Below are 19,402 nucleotides of genomic sequence, written 5' to 3'. Positions count from 1 at the left end.
GTGCAGAGCCCAACATGGGGCTTGAACTCACGACCCTGAGATCAAGACCTGAGCTGAGATCAAGAGTTGGACGCTTAACCGACTGAGCCACCTGGGCGTCCTTTGAGGCATTTCTTTTAGCTGTGATTCAGAGAATGATGTTTGCTGGTATGGAAGGAAGAAGGAAAACATTTATTTTCTTTCGTTCCCACAATACCAATATATGGCTCACAGGAACACAGACGGGACGGTTAACTCTGAAATTCTTAAACCAGAGCACATCCAGAATGCTAAATCAGTAAACAAAAGGGCAAGAAGCAATATGATAGTTTCTTCTTCATTAATGGTAGGTGTCCAAAGACCGAGAAAATGGTAATACATTATTTTTAATCTTCTTCCTGCTAGAGGATAGCCATCCCCTGCTGTGAGCTGAGGACTGAAGATGGCAGGCACGTGGACAGTCCTCTTGCTCCAAGGTGGGCAGCCTGCCTACTTGTCTGCTGCCTGCCACAGCTTCACCATCAGCTCCCCAGAATGAGGCTGTCCTCCTACCTTCCCCCAATGGGTTTAGCCTATTCTCTGCTGTCTAACACTTACCAGGCATTAGGCTATTTTAACTACTAGCCCATGATTTGTGTGTCCCTTAAAGATACTGGGAGTCTACTACAGCAGACTTTAAAACTTCATACTACATGTTAATATGGAAGAAAAATCCACACATTTCTAAGCCATATTTGAGGCCAGAAAAGGACTAATAAAATAACAGCCCTCATTGTCACTGTTGGGACTTACCTCTTGGGTAACACAAGGAAGCAACACTGCCAAATTACAAAACTTCACAGCGTTGTCTGTTTGTTCAAGATCGATGTAACACTGGAAATGAAAAACGGTCCGTAAGAAAGGCAAGCACAGTTTTATGTAATGGACTCAAAAGTGATCTTAAAAGAGTGGTCTTCCTGGGGCGCTTGGGTGGCTCAGTCCGTTAAGCATCTGGCTTTAGATTATGGCTCAAATCATGATCTCAGGGTCATGTGATTGAGCCCCAAGGAGGGCTCTGCTCTCAGTGCAGGATCTGCTTGAGATTCTCTCTCTCCCTTATTAAATAAATAAAATATTTTTTTAAAAAAATAATATTTTTTAAAAAATAATATTTAAAATATTATTAAAAAATATTTTATTTATTCATTTGAGACAGAGAGAGCACAAGTAGGGGGAAAGGCAGAGGGAGGGGGAGAAGCAGGCTCCCTACAGAACTAGGAGCCTGAAGTGGGGCTCAATACCAGGACCTGGAGATCATGAACTGACCCAAACACAGGCGCTCAGCCATCTGAACCACCCAGGCGCCCCAAAAAATAAAATTTAAAAACAAACAAACAAACAAACAAACAAAAAACCCAAAAATAGTGGTCTTCCTTACCTTGGCCAAGAACAAGTAATTGGACTTAGAAAAACCAGGGTGTAGTTCTTCAACCTGATTTTAAGAAAAAACAGAAAAGAGAATAATGGGACAATATTAAAACAACCACCACCACCACCAGTAAAGAGGATATATTTCAATAAATCAAATACTAACCAAACTGTCCTAAAAATTTAGGTTGATTGTGTTACATCAGAATCATTTTATCAGTTCAAGTACCTTTTGAGTGGAAATAGAGCTTTTGAGATTATCCATTAAAATGAAGTTATTATTACGTTCATAAAGCTTACGAAAAAATGCGATACTTTGAGGTTTCGGGATTCCTTTGTATAACCTATCCTTTCTCTTTTTCTCCCTTCAAAAACAAAAACAACTGGTGATACACTTTCTCAGGACAAGTCCTATACAATTCACAATCTATTTAGGAACTAAGCAGAGGATGACTGGTATCCCATGACAAGCCTCCACTGCATTAGTATTTGATTTCTTAGGACTTCAACACATCCCATGAGTTGAATCCTATCTGGAGTCCATCGCATCAAGTATTTTTAAAGCAAAGACTGACCCGTGAAACAACTAGTCCAGACCTACGTGCAGATTTTAATAAGTGAGTACGATGGAGACACTTTACTCCTCATCTACTAAACTCTTATGCACCAGTTCCCTTTCTATAGCTCTGGAGAATAAGAATTTCTTTAGGCATCTGGCATGGCCACTAGAAAGCACTTCTTAGAACCTAAGTCAATCTTCGGTCAGGGTCGCCTTCTGCAGTTGCAAGGGCTCATGCAAATTTAAGCCCCCAGTCTGACCCTGGAACCCAACCCAGAGAGAAACATAACCCAACAGAAGAAGGTTACTTAAAAAATTTTACAAAGATATGCTTGTTTTACAAGATACAAATAATATGGACATTTAAAAAATTAAAATGTGAAAGTTTCTTTGTTCTAATTTTATTTTCGATTTCAGTCTCATTCCCCAGGGGTAACCACTATCAACAGTTGGACATGCATCCCACCAGACCTTTTACAAGTACACACAAATTTAAAAAAAAAAATCTGTTTTTGAAAAAAAAAAATTAATATGGGACCATTTCTATGTATTGGTCCAAAACTTTTCTTCCACAACATATCACAGGTACATTTTTGTGTTAACATACACAGATTTACCTCATTTATTTCTTAAGAGCTGTATTTCATAATACACATATGCTGTAATTAAATTAAGAATCCTCTATTAGACATTTTTTTACTCTTACTAATAATGACTGATGAACACATTTGCTCCTGTACACTTGTGCACATGTGGAATTATGTCCGTAAGAGAGATTCATAGAGGTTGAATTGCTGCGTAAAAGGACACATACATTTTAAAGATGGATGCTAATGGAGGGGAATCTGAGACTGAGGCACTCCTGTGCTGAGGAGGGCACATCCTTGGTAAAGGACATTTACTTTCTATAAAATCCAAAAGGTAAGGGTCCCAGGAGGAGGAGGAGGAGGAAGAGAAAGTCTCTTGGGCTGGGGAGCCAGACTGGGTGTAAGTCTTTAGGACCAAATGGATGAACAGTGTGTGGATCTGGCCAAGAGCCTGAGAGTGAGAATACAAGGCTGCCGCCAGATGGAAGGACATTGTCAAGTGCAGTCCTAGTCAGAGCCTTGAAAAGCCCACACGGCCATCCACAGTGCTGTTGGATTCTGGTTCTGTTGCTTCTCTTTTGTCCAATTATTTTCATCTCAACTCTTATTCTTTGAGTCTACTAAGTGCATTTCTTAGATCACTCTAATAAGACCTCACTTAAACTTTGCTCAACTGTACCTTCTTCTATGCCCAACAGTTGCCCGGCTCTGTCCAAATCCTGCCTGGAGAACTTGCTCCAACATATGAGCGTATGCAGCTTCTTTTTCTAATGTTGGCATTTTAATTCCGCATACACACCTTAGCACTTATGTTTAATTAACCTTACTAACTATAAATTAGAACATCTCTTTTTGTGCTCACGGTTAAAAAAAAAGAAGCAGCCCAAGGAACATAGGTTACAAACAATATGAACTTCCTAAAACGGAGCAGATTCTGACTTTTTACCAAAGGGCTTACCTAATAACAAGGAAGGTAGTGTTGCTCAGTAGAATGTTCTAGTTAGGCAGCAGTTTCTAGCTAGGCTTTTAGAACACTCTATAATAATACTCTATAATAACACAGTGATATAATAACAATATACTCTATAATACTATAATGCAATAATAATAATACTCAATAATAATACTGAATATTGTAGTTAACTTGGTCTTGGTTGTACAAGTTCCCTGGAGGCAGGAGCTGTGCTGATCATTTCTGTATCTGTTACCAGCTATGTGGTTAATAAACATTACTGAATAAACCAGTGGTGTTTTAAGAACATCTCATAACCTCAGGCAGCTTCCCTCCATCATATCAGGACACAGATGAAGGCTCTGCAGGTGGTAAAACCACTAAGGGGGGGATCCAGAGATCATATGTTGCAAACAGCAGGGGAGACCAGGGCCACCGATTCCCCAACATTGCTACACCTGCTATCCTACCACACATACTCAAGGCACTGGGTTCTCAACCATGCCATGGGCTGCACAGGAAGAGCTCTGAGAGCTTTAAAAACACTGATCAAGCTTTTAAAATACTTCCCTTATGACTCAAGTCCATTCCTTTTGCTAAGGTAACTTAGCAAAGAAACTTTAAACATTTCTACCTAAAAGCTTGCAAATGAATGTTCATAGAAGCTTTATTCATAATGGCCCTGGTTTACAACCACCTCCCAAGATGCTGTGACACTGAGGAGGATCAGACTTCACCAGTTATAAGAGCAAAATAATAGCAGCTAACATTTACTTTCAGTTAGAGAACTTAAGGTGCTAGATCCTGAGCTAAGAAACTTACATGAACTATTTTACGTATCGTCACAAAAACCATATAAAGTGGGTATTATTACACCTGCTTTACAGATGAAGAATTTAAGATTAAGAGAAATAAAGAAACATGGCTAGGTTATATGGACGGGAAAAGACTTAGGTCTCAAACTGTCTGATTCTAATGCCCGTGCTCCAGATCTCTACAGGACTGAGCTGGATGGCCTGGGGACACATTCCTGGCCCCTGTGAACCTCTTTGCGGGGACAGAGTTGGGGACAGGAGTTCTACAGTCTGGGGTCCAAAACCCCAACCTGCTGCTGGGACCAAGGGTTGTGGACTCCCCTTGGGTACGGGATCGAAGTTCTTTCCCCTCCACCCCGCAGTGTTCTTACTTACCCCAGCCTTCGAACTTAGCACCTTGGGCTCCTCAGGACCCTTCGCTGTGGCAGTCAATACAGGGAGAAGCTTTCCTTATGCCTTCTCACTCCCTCAACAAATACCACAAAATGCATTTTCAGACAGAATTTAAGTCACGACTGAATGGTGAGGTCCCCAAGATGGTTGGCCAAGGTATATACAATTTAATGGAGTTAAAATTCTATGACCGTTATTGGGCTTACTAGGTACAGGGCACTCTCTAAGCAATTTCCTTGTATTAACTTATTGAATCTTCACAACTATGCTATGAGTCAGGTACTATTATCTCCATGTCATTGATTAAATGGAGAGAGAAGTTAAGAAACCAGTCCAGCGTTAATCAGTTGGTAAGTGGCAGAACTGAGATTTAACCAGGTGGTCTGGTTAACCAGAGGTAAGGTTGCAGAGGTAAGGTTGCAATCCTTACCTCTACATTATTGGGCCTCTGATCATTTATTTTATCTGGGTAGTATTTTGAGTACATTAGCACCTGAAGAACTTCTGTGCAACATCCTGAAAACCTGAGCCCCCATTTATAACTTTGATACTATGAAGAAATGAGTTTCAAGTCCAAATGACATTTTTCCTAATTAGCTTAGCACCTTCTATGAATTATCTTAAATATACCATGATCTATATTCTTATAAAATATAAAATGAAAGAACTAATTCTCAGTGGTAGATAAAAGATGTGAAGACACAGCCTTAGACTACATGCATATTTTGGCCTGCCACTGTGTGACAGTAGAAAAAATTAAGTTCCTTGCTTTCCTTTTTTATAAAATAAAAAAGATCACATTAAATAAAAAAATAAGACATGTTTGGCCCCTGTGCTTTTATACCCTGCACTCTTTTCTAATGGGCTCATGCTTGATCTCAGAACACTTATTTTTTCCACAGGGCGTTGTAGGTAGCCGCTAACCATTCAGTCAGAAATGGAAAGTGCAATGAAATCTGTTGAATTCCCTCTTCGTTCTACAAAATCAAACCCTAAGATACAACAAAAAAGTATGAGCATGTATATGTTGGACAATACAGTTTAGAGCCTGATTTTTGTCTACATTGTTACAAATCTGAAAAGGTAAATAAGGAAAGAAAAGGCATCTGAGTGTCTGTAAGATTCTATAATTGCTCCCAGAGAAAGATAAAAGGATGAGCCCACCAGGAACTTGATTATATACACACACACGTTATTACTGTTTAGAGTTTTATCAACATTGCAATTATACATTTTAAGACAGGAATGAAAATACTGGTTTGATCTGATGCCCTGTGTTCCATAGAACTGTCTGCAACTTATGGAAAATAATAACTTTCCTCTTTGATATCTTTTAGTTCTTCAAGATTAAATTGCTTCTGTATTAGGCTAATTGGGAGTATTTTGGAACAAGTCTAATAATCAGGGCATGAATGCTTTTGTACATACTCACACGACCCAGAGAGCAACTCCTGGATTTGGTAGCAAGGGTTGTGCCCCTAGGACCTAAGACATAACTAACTGCTCTAGGAAGCAGTCTGGACACCTCAAAACTAGGATTCAACCTGGGGCTTTTGTTAGAGATCTACGCATGGAGAAGCATAGGAGGGATTGGTGCAGGTTGGAGCCAGTCTGATACTAAAATAACAGACAGACAAAATATACCTTAAGGAAATTTTGCAAAGCTTCTTCTACAGTTGAGGATGGTATTTTTCCAAACAGAGTAGCGGCCATCTTTTTCTCAATCCAGCTCAGTTTTGAGACCTGCAAACAGGGAGGCGACATCATTCTTAGAAAGTTGATCAACTTTTGAATCAATCGTCTCTCCTCAGACATGCGTGTCCAGGTGTATATGAATGTATATGCATAGAATATATAAATATAAACATCTCCATAAGTAACATATATGACAGAGATCATCTTTACGGTATTAATATTTTACCTTCCCTTTTTTATAGTTCTAACAAACCGTGAGCTCTAAAAGCACTGGTTACCAAATCAATCTGAAATACTCACGGTAAGATTTGTGTTCAGACAGAGAAAGGGATGTGGAATACTGCTGATCCTGTTTGTTTATACGATTCAAGATTCTGAGATGACCACACAGTATTACTTTTTTTTTTTTTTCCCCCACACAGTATTTCTTTTCAGAGTGTAGGACCTACCAGTCCCCACCTTGGGTTCCTTCCTGCCTACTCCCTGCGGCCAACCTGACCCAGAACACAGCATCTCAGAAATGTAAATAGAACAAGGATCTTTAACCCAGAGGGAGTACAGAGTGAGGGCCCAGGATACATATTCACAATTCAGGAGAAAATTTTTTTAACCAATAACCACCAAAATCAAAATTCATATTATCATTTATTCTTTGCTTCCTCCCCCCCATTTTAATTCCAATGTAGTTAACATACAGTGTTCTGTTCTTCTCAGGTGTACAATACACTGATTCAACAATTCTGTATGTCACTTGCTGTTCTACAAGAGAAGTGTGCTCTTCGTCCCCTTTGTCTTTCTCACTCACCTCACCCCTGATAACCAGCTACTTATTCTCTGTAGTTTAGAGTCTGTTTTTTGTTTGTCTCTTTTTAGTTCCCTTATTCATTTGTTTTGTTTCTTATATTCCACACATGAGTGAAAGCATATGGTATTTGTCTTTCTCTGACTGACTTATTTTGTGGTATAGTGATTATAGTTTAATATATAATTTATATATATTATATATAAATTATATAAACTATATATATAAAATTATATATAATTAATATAAATTATATATATAATTTATAATTTTATATATAAAAATTATATATACATATAAACTAATATAGTTTAATATATAATGTATAGTGATTATAGTTTAATATATAATTTATATATATTATATATAAATTATATAAACTATATATGTAAAATTATATATAATTGATTAATATAAATTATATATATAATTATTTAAAATTTTACGTATAAAATTATATATATATATATATATAAACTAATATAGTTTAATATATAATATATTTTGCTTAGCATTATAGTCTAGTTCCAATCCATGTTGCTGCAAATGGCATGACTTCATTCTTTTCTATAGCTGAATAATATTCATTCATGTGAATGAATAATATTCATTCATACTATACCACTTCTTTATCTATTCATCTATTGATGGACACTTAGGTTGCTTCCATAATTTGGCTATTGAAAATAGGTTACAATGAACATTGGGGTCCATGTATCACTTCGAATTAAAGTTTTTGAATTCTTTGTGTACCCAGTAGTGTGATTACTGGATCATAGGGTAGTTCACCAGTTTCCATTCCCACCAATGGTGCACAAGGGTACCTATTTTTCTACATCCTCACCAATACTTGTTATTTCTTGTGTTTTTGATTTTAGGCATTCTGCTGGATGTGAGGTTATATTTCATTGTGGTTTTGATTTACATTTCCCTGACAATGAGTGATGTTGAACATCTTTCCAAATGTGTCTGTTGGCCATCTGGATGTCTTCTTTGGAGACATATCTGTTCATTCTTCTGCCCATTTTTAAACTGGATTATTTGAGTGTTGAGTTGTATCAGTTCTTTTACGTATTTTGGACACTAATCTTTTATTGGATACATCAATTGCAAATATCTTTTCCATTCAGTAGGTTGTCTCTAGTTTTGTTGGTTGTTTCCTTTGCTGTGCAGAAATGCTTTATTTTGATGTAGACCCAATAGTTTATTTTTGCTGTTTTCTTTGCCTCAGGAGACAAATCTAGAAAGACGCTGTTATGGTCAGTGTCAGAGAAATTACTATCGATGCTCCCTTCTATGATTTTTATGGTTTCAGGCCTCACATTTAGGTCTTTAGTCCATTTTGAGTTTTTTGGTATATGATGTAAGAAAGTGGTCCAGTTTCATTCTTTTGCATGTAGCTGTCCAGTTTTCCCAACACCATTTGTTGAAGAGACTTTTTCCCATTGTATATTCTTGTCTCCTTTGTTGAAGATTAAGTGACCATGTAATTGTGGGTTTACTTTTAGGCTTTCTATTCTGTTCTATTGATCTACAAGTCTATTTTTGTGTAAGTAACATACTGTTTTGATTACTTGTAATATAACTTGAAACCTGGAATTGTGATAACACCAGTTTTGTTTTTCTTTTTCAAGATTGCTTTGGCTATTTGGGTGGTTCCATACAAAGTTTAGGATTGTTTGTTCTAGTTCTGTGAAAAATGCTGTTGGTACTTGACTAGGGATTGCATTAAGTCCATATATTACTTTGGGTAGTATAGCCAGTTTGACAATATTTGTTCTTTCAATCCATAAGCATGGAATGTCTTACCATTTCTTTAGATCATCTTTAATTCTTTCAACAATTATTTTATAGTTTTCAGAATACAGGTTTTTTACCCTTTGATTAAGTTTATTCCTAGGTATTTTATTATTTTTGTAATTGTAAATGGGATTGTTTTCTTAATTTTTCTTTTTGCTTTTTAGAAATGCAATGGATTTCTCTACATGGGGATTTTCTATCCTGTGAGCTTACTGAATTCATTTATCAGTTCTAGTAGTTTTTTGGTGTCATCCTTAAGGTTTTCTATATATAGTATCATCTCATCTGTGAATAGTGAAACTTTTACTTCTTACCATTTTGGAAGACTTTTATTTCTTCCTCTTATCTGATTGCTATGGCTAGGACTTCCAGTACTATGCTGAATAAAAGTAGTGAGAATGGACATCCTTGTCTTGTTTCTAATCTTAGGTGAAAAGCTCTCAGTTTTTCACCATTGAGTATAATGTTAACTGTGGATTTTTCACATAAGGCCATTATTATGTTGAGGTATGTTCCCTCTAAACCAACTTTGTTGAGGGTTTTATCATGAATGGATATTGTACTCTGTCAAATGGTTTTTCTGCATCTATTGAAATGATCATATGGTTTTTATCCTTTCTCTTAATAATGTGATATATCACACTGGTTGATTTGCAAATACCGAACCACCCTTGCATTCCAGAAATAAATCCCATTGATCACAGTGAATGATTTTTGAATGTATTGATGGATTTGTCTTGCTAATATTTTGTTGAGGATTTTTGCATCTATGTTCACCAGAGATATTAGCCCGTAGTTCTTTTTGTTGTTTGTCTTTATCTAGTTTTGAAACCAGGATAATGCTGACCTATTAGAATGAATTCAGGAGTGTTCCTTCTTATTTTATTTTTTGGAAAAGTTTGAGAAGAATAGATATTAGCTCTTCTCTAAATATATGATAGAATCACCTGTGAAGACATCTGGACTTTTTTGGTTGGGAGTTTTTTGATTATTGATTCAATTTCATTGCTGGTAATTGGTCTGTTCAAATTTTCTATTTCTTCCTCTTTCAGTTTCAGTAGATTATATGTGTCTATGAATTTATCCATCTCTTCTAGGTTGTCCAGTTTGTTGGCATATAATTTTTCATAATATTCTCTTATAATCCTTTGTATTTCTGTGCTGTCAGTTATTTCTTCTCTTTCGTTTCTGATTTTGTTTGAGTTCTTTTTTTTTGGATCAGTCTGGCCAGCGATTGATCAATTTTGCTTATCTGTTCAAAGAGTCAATCCTAATTTCACTGATCTGTTCTATTTTCTTTCTTTCTTTCTTGTTTCAATATCATTTATTTCTGCTCTAATCATTATTTCCTTCCTTCTGCTGGATTTGGGTTTTGCTCTTTTTTTTCAGCTCTTTTAGGTATAAGGTTGGGTTGTTTGAAATCTTTCTTGCTTCTTGAGGTAGGCCTGTGTTGCTATACACGTCCCTCTTACAATCACTTGTGCTGCATCTCAAAGATTTTGGATCATTGTGTTTTCATTTTCATTTGTCTCCATATATATTTTTTTATTTCTTCTTTGATTTCTTGGTTGATCCATTCATTGTTTAATTGCATGTTATTTAACCTCTGTGTAGATGTGGTCTTTCCGGATTTTTTCTTTTTTTTTTTAGATTTTTAAAATTTATTTGACAGAGAGAGAGATGACAAGTAGGCAGAGAGGCAGGCAGAGACAGAGAGAGGGGGAAGCAGGCTCCCCGCCGAGCAGAGAGCCCGATGCGGGGCTTGATCCCGGGACCCTGGGATCATGACCTAAGCTGAAGCCAGAGGCCCTAACCCACTGAGCCACCCAGGCGCCCCCAGATTTTTTCTTTTAAGCCTAAACAAATAACGTACATTCAAGCCCCAGACTCATGTGAGGTTGGGTCAATGGTTTTTAAGCCTGTGGAGTCTTGTACCTTAATGAAGACTCAGGTTCTCAATATCTAAAACTGGCACAATAAAAACTGCTTACAGAGCTGTTTCAAGGATTAAAGGGGATAAGAAATACAAAGTATAAACTGCACATTTGATACATAGCAGGTGTTCAATAAAAGAGCTTCCTTCTCCATTCCTAAACCTCAAACCACAATTAAAAAGCTTCCTCTTTTGCTTATGCTAATTTCCTCATTCAGAAATAGCATTTCTCTTCAGCATAATTTTTCATGCATCTCTTAAGATAGATTTTCACATTCTGTTAATTTTCTATAAACTAATGTCATTTAAGACACTGGATCTCAGACTCGCCAGCTGTCTTGATTTATTTCTGTATGTTTCAAGTGTCTTTCTAAATTCAGTTCTTTGAAGACAAGAACAGTGGGCACATAATTTATGTTCAACACACTGATAAATGAAACAGTCCTCTCACAAAACAAAGAGTAGTACACCAACACAGAGCACATGCCTATAGGAGGCTGACCAACAACTGAGAGCACAAAGGGGACATGTGATTGCTGCCAGGGGAAACAGAGAGGGGGTCAGGGGAAAACACAGATATATATGTGTATATAAAAGTTACATACTGTATGTAACACAGTATACAAACAAATCAATCATACATTCATAAAATAGGTACTGATTTTATCATTTTCCCTACAGTAGGCACTAGGTAAAACACTTAAAGAAAGAATAAGTCACTGGAAATATATCCCATAATCATAGTATATTTAAACAAGACTTATAGATAGAAACATTCAGCTCACAGTATAACAGTATCTTCCTTTGAGGTAATACAAAAAGGGTTCTTCAGGTAAAAATTGGATTGCTTTATCTAGATGTTCCTGAAAGAAAAACAAAACAAATACCATCTCTCAGATTTCAGGCAGTGATGAATGGAAGTGTGCCTAGTCAATTCAAAGGGGCTTTACAGTGTTGTTTGGTCCTCCTCCTCAATCCTTAGCATTAATACAAGTAAGTCTTACCAATAATTCAATTTTTGGGAATGACTGCCCGCAACTAGAAAAAGACTGTGACTATGATTTAATTAAGCAATGGATAATTTAAAGCCAAATGTCACTATAAAGATAGAAAACGTCCAAGTGACATTTTTGTCTGCCCATGTCTTGCCTAGCTAGTACTTACCATTCGGAAGCATCCTTGCAAATATCAAATGATGGGGATATGACGAGAGAAAGAAGAGCAGAACTAGGTGATGGAGGGACCTACTCCCCTGACGTTATTATAATGGCTATAAGGAGCTGGAAGACAAACCCTGACCACTTGTATTGAGCTATCAAAGCTACAGGCACATTATAAACAATGCACCTGTACATTATCTGTTTTATTCACTCATCATGTGAAGTTTAAGCCTTCAATTGGATTCTACTCCTCCTGCCACATCAATATGCAAGAAATGTTAACTAATCAGTCCCCATCATGTTGATGATATTGGTGAGTTCATGACCAAAAGACTAATCCTCAGTCTTTGAACAAGTAATACTCGTCTACTATGTGACTACTTTCAAGTTCCAGAATAATAATATTCTTCAAATTCCCAAGTAGTTTCATTCTTTTTTGTGTGGTACAATGTAAAGACTGTTACTTCATTTAAATAAAAAAGATAAATTCCTTGAGATTAATTCATTGAATAATTTGATTTATATCTTTTAAGGAAACAGATAGGTCCATTAAAATATTTTTAATATCAAGAAATACCTTGAAGCGATGTCCATAGTTGATTTTGTTTTGTAAGCCCTCAAACTCAGATACATAGCCACACAGAACCGCATACCTGAAAAGAATAAAAACAGTGGAGAGCGTGTGAACTTTTAATCAAATACCATCAAATATAACATTTTGAAAATATTTCTAAAGCATTTATTAATATTTGACAGAAGTATTCATATAGATGCAAGGGCATCTTTATGAAGATAAAAGAAAATGAAATGAAAAAAATAAAATGCAAAATAAAAAAAATACCTGACATGAACATGAGGCCAGTTTCCTCACCTATGACAAGGGGAAAATAACACCATCTCATACATCCCATACGTATGCCAGAACACCTCGAACACATAATTGCTTAGAATACTACCTGCCACATAGTGAGTTCTGAGAAATAGGAGTTGCTGCTATCACCATCATCAACATCAAAGTCACAAAGAGGCTCTCTGAAGAAGTCTAGTCACACAGGTAATAAATTGAAAAATATATTGTATCATCATATCCCTGCTCCTCCTTAATAAAAATAAAAATAAAAATTTCACAGCCTCCCTTAATGTCATTTGAAAACAAAAATAAATACCATGACTAAAACAAAATCAAAGGTAGTTTCAGAATACACTTTTCCGAAAAATTCCCCATGACCTTCGATCCTTCCTTGAAACACTGCAACCTAGAATAGCGTATCCCATGAATTGTTCACTTTTTTTTCCCACTGGGAATACAAAAGTTACATCAATAATTATTTGACATAAATTGGGTGTGATACTTGTTCAGCAACTTGCTCACTCTGAAATCTGGGGATGTGTTACTCTTTATATCAGAGTGTTTCTGTCTGAGGCAAAATATTCACTTACCTAAATATTTCAAGAGTAAGCATTAATTTTTACTTGTACTGTCATAATTGAAATGAAAGATGTAATTTTGGGTATTTATCTTGATCATTCCTGTAGATTAGCATAACTTTCAAGTACAAAAACGAAGTGAACAATTTTCTTAATCTGGAACAGGAAGACCCTTCCTGAACACAAAAGATGACATAATTCACATAACTTATGACACCAACAAAACAGTCACTTTTCAGTTACGATTTGTTTGACCTCTGAATTTGCAGTTTCCATATAATCAACCAAATCTGCTATAGGAGAAACAAGAATGACAACTAAATCAACCTATCAAAAGTAATCTGAGAGCCTAACTAGATTAGGAGATACTACTACTCACAAATTCTATCATCAGACTACATTACACACAGCTCTCTGCACCCACCAGACACCGAGCATGGAGGAAAAGATTACTGGAGAAAGACTCATGAGTTTCCTTGTAAAACTGCTACTGTCACCTCCAGCCTCACCAGGGTCTTTTGAAATGCTCTCTGTCATTTTGTTCTATCATTCCTCCCAGGGAGTTCCAGAAAGTGGAGCAGAATTCCATACATCTATTTCCCCCAATGCTCCCATTTTTTTAATGGGCATTATCATTTTCTGATTCACTTGGACTTAAAACCTTAGGCCACTTTAAAAAAAGTAAGTTTTTATTTTAAAATAGCCTGAGATTTATAGGAAAGTTGCAAAGATGGTACAGAGAGTTCCCATACACCCATATTCTGTTTTCTCTCCTGTTTACATATTACATTACATTTTTGTACTGTTTTTTGTACATTTTGTACTGTTTACATATTACAGTACATTTATCACAAGTCTACCAATTCTGTCAAGCAATACTGATACGTAATTTTTACAATGTACCAATAGTAATACATTATTATTAATGAAACTCCAAGCTTTATTCAGATTCTCATGTTTTTCCCTAAGTCAAATGTTGACACTTTTCTCTCCATCCCTCCTTCCACATTTATACCTGTTAACTCACACATGTGAAAATCTTTTGAATTACTTTTGTCATTCATCATACATCCTCTTCTAGTTTCATGTTACTTGCAACTTTTATAAACGTACCTATTCTATCTTTACCCACTGACAAAATTACAGAACACACCAGTGTCTAAGATACAGACCTGGAACCCTAGAATCACCTCCAGATTGACAGTGATGTTGCCAACAGTTATTCTGTTGAGTAGCTAAGGCTTGAAACCTTCTCTCTATGTGGGTAACCCAGAGACCTCCCCACATTTCTGCATCTTGTCCATAAGAACGTTGTAAGTAAACTTACATTAATGCCTTGCTTAAATCCAGATGTACCAGCTCAATTTCCCTACTCTACATGCTGGCAAAGAAATAAAAAACAAATCATGTCACATATTTAGAAAAATCTGTTTGAACTTTCTCATCCAGAGATTTATAGAAAAACCCAAATATTTGAGCTGGACTCAAAAGAAAAGAATCTATGTTCGCTGATCTAGAGTGCTGGGATCAATCATCTATTCCGTTAAACGTCAGCATCAGAACAACTCCATGCACAGCCCTAGGCATCGACACTGCTCTCTCAGCATGCTCTCTCCAAGCTACTCTGAGTGAGAAAGAAAGGGAAAAAAAACCCTCTATGACTTATGCATATTTCATATAATGAATATATGCATATTTCATATAATGAACACCATTATATGAAATATACATATTTCCCTTATAAATAATCAGTCTTAATGCTTTTCACAATCTTTTTTGAAGTCTGTTTCTTTCTTTCTTTCTTTTTTATCCCCCTGAGCTGAGATCAAGAATCGGATGCTTAACTGACTGAGCCACCCAGGCACCCCTTGAAGTCTGTTTCTTCAAAGTCTAAAATATTGCTTATCTTCCTACATATTCTAAGTTCAAAGTTCACCTGACCTCAAAGGATCATCACTTCTTTTTTTGGCAATCAGTTCCACTTATGTCTCTGTATGTCTGCGTGTTTTTGTTCTTTTATGCTGTTCATCTTTAAACATGTAATTTAAAACGTCTCAAGTTGATGGGAACGCTGAAGAACGGTAATTCACAACATGGTCCATTACCTCCATCTAGAGGTCATTCTCACAGTACATACTTTGACAAAAATTCCGATTTTCTTTGCATTGATATTGAATATATCTTTAATAAATGACATTCCTGCTTTAACTACTAAAATTACCCCATTAGTTTCCCTGCATACTTCTTATTCAGCACAAATGCTATTTACACTGTAGGAAAGCAGTAGAAAAATAATGTAAAAGGAAAAAATATTGAGTATCTAGGAATAAGAGATCTGGTTGTTGTTTTTCTATTTATTGTGTGACTCTTGCTTACTAATCAGCATATACCCCCCACAACAGACGCCCTAAACACACTACCTGGCTTATCCTTATCTATAAAGTGGAAACAGGTTGCTCTGTGACTCGAGTGCTGTAAACATTTAGATATACTTTGTGAACAGTAGAGCACAACAAATATGTAAGACATTAGTTGTAATTAAGGTCAGGCCTATTGGGCTAACAAACTAAATCCACAGTGATTTTACTCTCTCGGTTCTAGAAGTATTTTAGACTGGATACAACAAAAACAACAGAATTTGTAGCAAACATTCTAGGCTTTGGGGTCAGACAGCCAAGGTTGCAACTATTAAACTTCACTGCTGTGCACAAATGCATAGGTGTGGCTGTGGGCCAATAAAACTATTTACGAAAATAGGCAGTCGGCCCCAGACTGTACTTTGTCATTTATGCTGAATGAATGAGAAAATGTCTCAACATCCCAAAAAAGACTTTTTTTTTTTTTAAAGATTTTATTTATTTATTTGACAGACAGAGATCACAAGTAGGCAGAGAGGCAGGCAGAGAGAGAGAGAGGGGGAAGCAGGCTCCCCGCCAAGCAGAGAGCCCGACGCGGGGCTCGATCCCAGAACCCCGGGATCATGACCTGAGCCGAAGGCAGAGGCTTCAACCCACTGAGCCACCCAGGCGCCCCCAAAAAAGACTTTTTATGATATTTTTATTACAATTAATTATGGAATCAGTTAACCTAAATTTTAACCACTGCTTCTCAAGTCAAACTTTTAATTTCTTTTATCATTACCCTAAGCCTCTACTATTTAATTGAATGAAAACTCTTGTATTCACTACATACAATATAATATATTCTAAGAACTAAGATAAAATTGACATTTGAATTTATCAAATTTTACCAACTGATTAGATTTTAACTTTTTTAAAAATTTAAAACTGATACTGAACATGACATGTGCAACACAGTTGGATGACTACTCTGTGTGTGTGTGTGTATAAGATTTAAACTTGGAGTCAAATACCATAGTTATAAACAAGGCAATCTGTTCACAACAAAAAGTGAAATAAGATGAACAAAAGCAAAGAAGCCGGACTAATGTACAGCAGACCCGGTAGATATGAGGGCAGAGTTCCGGATAATTTCTTCTTACAAGACAGATGTCAAGGTACTTATGTAGCCCCCAGGGAAGACTTATGAAAATTCCTCTATGAAAATTTGAAGCTTACATAGATAAATGCCCTCAAGTTGAGGACTGAAATCCACTGTATATTTTAAGTGTGATTTTTCATGGACGCAGATCTATGTGTGGGAGAAGGAAAAGGACAACAGAGGAAGAGCAATGCAGCGGGAGGGAAATGAGGAGCAGCTCAGAGTTAAGAGTAAGTAGGGCTTTGGGGTTCTTTCTTCACCTAAACCTCGTCAACCAGCTCCCAAACCTCCAGTATCAAAGGAGATGAAGAGTGTGTGTCTTGATCAATACAAATTCATTACAGTTATGACTAAAAGTAGAAGAACAGAAGTACCTTAATGCATTCCTATGTTCATTTATTAATACTGATGTAAAAATTAGATGAGAAGGTCTATTTGGCTGTAGAAATGATAGCCAAGACCCTTACTTACTGGGGAAATGATCTTAAAGATAGTACCAGGAAGTTAACTGCAAAACTGCCTTTCTGCTAGAGTTGTGGCAGAGGGACCAGGGGCATAGAACAATACTTCACTTTAGGTGCTCCAATTCCTAAAGCCAGAAGCTCTACTGCCCGTGCATGACACCTTAAGGAAATGACTGACAGGTTCTGCTGGGCTCTGCCCTGAGCCCTTCTCCAGGCTATAGAAGAGAAGGTAAAGAAGGATTCTTGCAGATAGGTGGACAGTGGGCTCTGACTCCCACCTTCTCATGGAAGGGGGCAGGAGGGAGGCTTGCACCTCATCTTAAGCCAAGTGAGAGCAGATCAAAAGACCTGTTTTTACTTTGGCCTATGTCCCTTAGGGGACATAAAAAAATGTCCTTGACTCCTAAGCAGAGAAGCTTAAAGATGAGCGTGTGGGTGGAGCTCCCCCTGCTGGTGGCGGAGTAAAGAAACAGCTCTGCTTTGAGAAAATGGGTCTGCATTTCAGAGTTAGCCAGTGGAATGAAAATGAATTTCCTGCGGGACAAATGTGGACCTGCAGAAAGGGAGCCATTGTGAGAGAGATTTTGCCTAAAAGTGCTCCAGAAGAATAAAAATAATCCCGAAGAGCGGTAGGTTTCTGGAAACCTAGGTCTGAGAGAAGGGTCATAAATTAACTTACTATTGTTATCTTCCTAGCACCTGAAGTACCTGTATTGCTGTAAGGAACTAAAAGATGTTGTAAAAATGCAACCACAGGGGTGCCTGGGTGGCTTGGTGGGTGAAGCATCTGCTTTCTGCTCAAGTTGTGATCTTGGAGTCCTGGGATCCCTGCTCATCAGGGAGTTTCCTCTGCCCCTCACCCTGCTCATGCTCTTTCTCTCTCTCTCTCAAATAAGTAAAAAAATAAAATCTTAAAGAAAAAATGCAACCAAAGAGTGTTAATTTAAAACAATATATTTCTTATTTGTGTTTTATAATTCTAAACATACAAAGGATCCAAAACAAAATGCATTCAAGAATAAATTTGTTTCCCCAAGGATATTCACCTACCCAATGAATTAAATTCCCTTTGTTTGAGCTTTCTTATATTCCTTATATTAAAAATGGCTTCTCTTTGACATGTAGGATTTGTACACATGGACTCATTAAGATAAAAGAAATGAGTGACAGTCTTTTATTCTTTGAAGCACTCTTCCTACATTTCATTTAGAAACATGGTATCAATTCAATATTTGTTTTCAAACAAAACATTAAATTATATTTAATTAGAATTTATCACATTCAAAGGCACTGCACTTGGTAGATTCACCTATGAAATCTTCAGTGAAAGTTTACTTTGAATATATTAAAATATACATACTATAAAATACACGAGAATAAAAACAGTTACTGTGCTATCCACTAAATATATTTTTCAGTGAATGTGACAGGTGAAACAGGTCAATAATATCTTAAAAATCAATTGTAACTTACAGAGAGGCATATGAAGGTTTAAAAAGACTACAGAAGTTCTATGTACTTACCACAGATGACAATGTCCATTCGTGGGTGCTCTAGTGATAGCTCTCTCCCCTAATGTCTTTCCTGAAAGACAAATGTACTTACAGTTAGTACTTTCACGTGAGTTGGTGGAGGAGTAGATTATTGAATTAAGTCAGTGGTTCCGAAAATATGGTCCCAAGACTGGAAGTATCACCTGGGAACTTGTTAGAAAAGTGAATCTGGGACTACAAGGGAGAACTCATTCCCTAACAAAGTCTGGGCTCAGCAATCTGTCTTAATTAGCCTCTAGAGATTCTGCTGTATGCTCAAGTTTAGGTCCACTGGACTAAGTGATGGAACCAAGTGCAAGAAAAGTCATTTGATCATTATTTGAAAGCAAAGAAAATGGATGCAGAAACTAAAAGCAAGATGAAGAAAGAGAGAG

General features: G+C 36.7%; 1 protein-coding gene across 2 annotated transcripts in view; it reads right to left on the bottom strand.

Annotated features, from left to right (window-relative positions):
* The window catches only part of LOC111158454 (regulator of microtubule dynamics 2), a 55,289-nt gene that overhangs the window by 9,005 nt on the left and 26,882 nt on the right, over window positions 1-19,402 (bottom strand). For both annotated transcript variants that reach the window (XM_022520473.1, XM_022520474.1), the window contains exons 4-9: window positions 18,999-19,059; window positions 12,660-12,735; window positions 11,708-11,785; window positions 6,337-6,435; window positions 1,397-1,450; window positions 772-852 (exon numbers count right to left, since the gene is read on the bottom strand). In XM_022520473.1, coding sequence (XP_022376181.1) covers window positions 772-852; window positions 1,397-1,450; window positions 6,337-6,435; window positions 11,708-11,785; window positions 12,660-12,735; window positions 18,999-19,059 — 449 coding nt within the window. The remainder of the gene's footprint in view (window positions 1-771; window positions 853-1,396; window positions 1,451-6,336; window positions 6,436-11,707; window positions 11,786-12,659; window positions 12,736-18,998; window positions 19,060-19,402) is intronic.

The sequence above is a fragment of the Enhydra lutris genome, unplaced genomic scaffold (assembly GCF_002288905.1).
Source record: "Enhydra lutris kenyoni isolate GAN:26980312 unplaced genomic scaffold, ASM228890v2 scaffoldscaffold59, whole genome shotgun sequence".
Taxonomy (NCBI): domain Eukaryota; kingdom Metazoa; phylum Chordata; class Mammalia; order Carnivora; family Mustelidae; genus Enhydra; species Enhydra lutris.
This window is presented reverse-complemented; position numbering and strand designations above follow the sequence as displayed.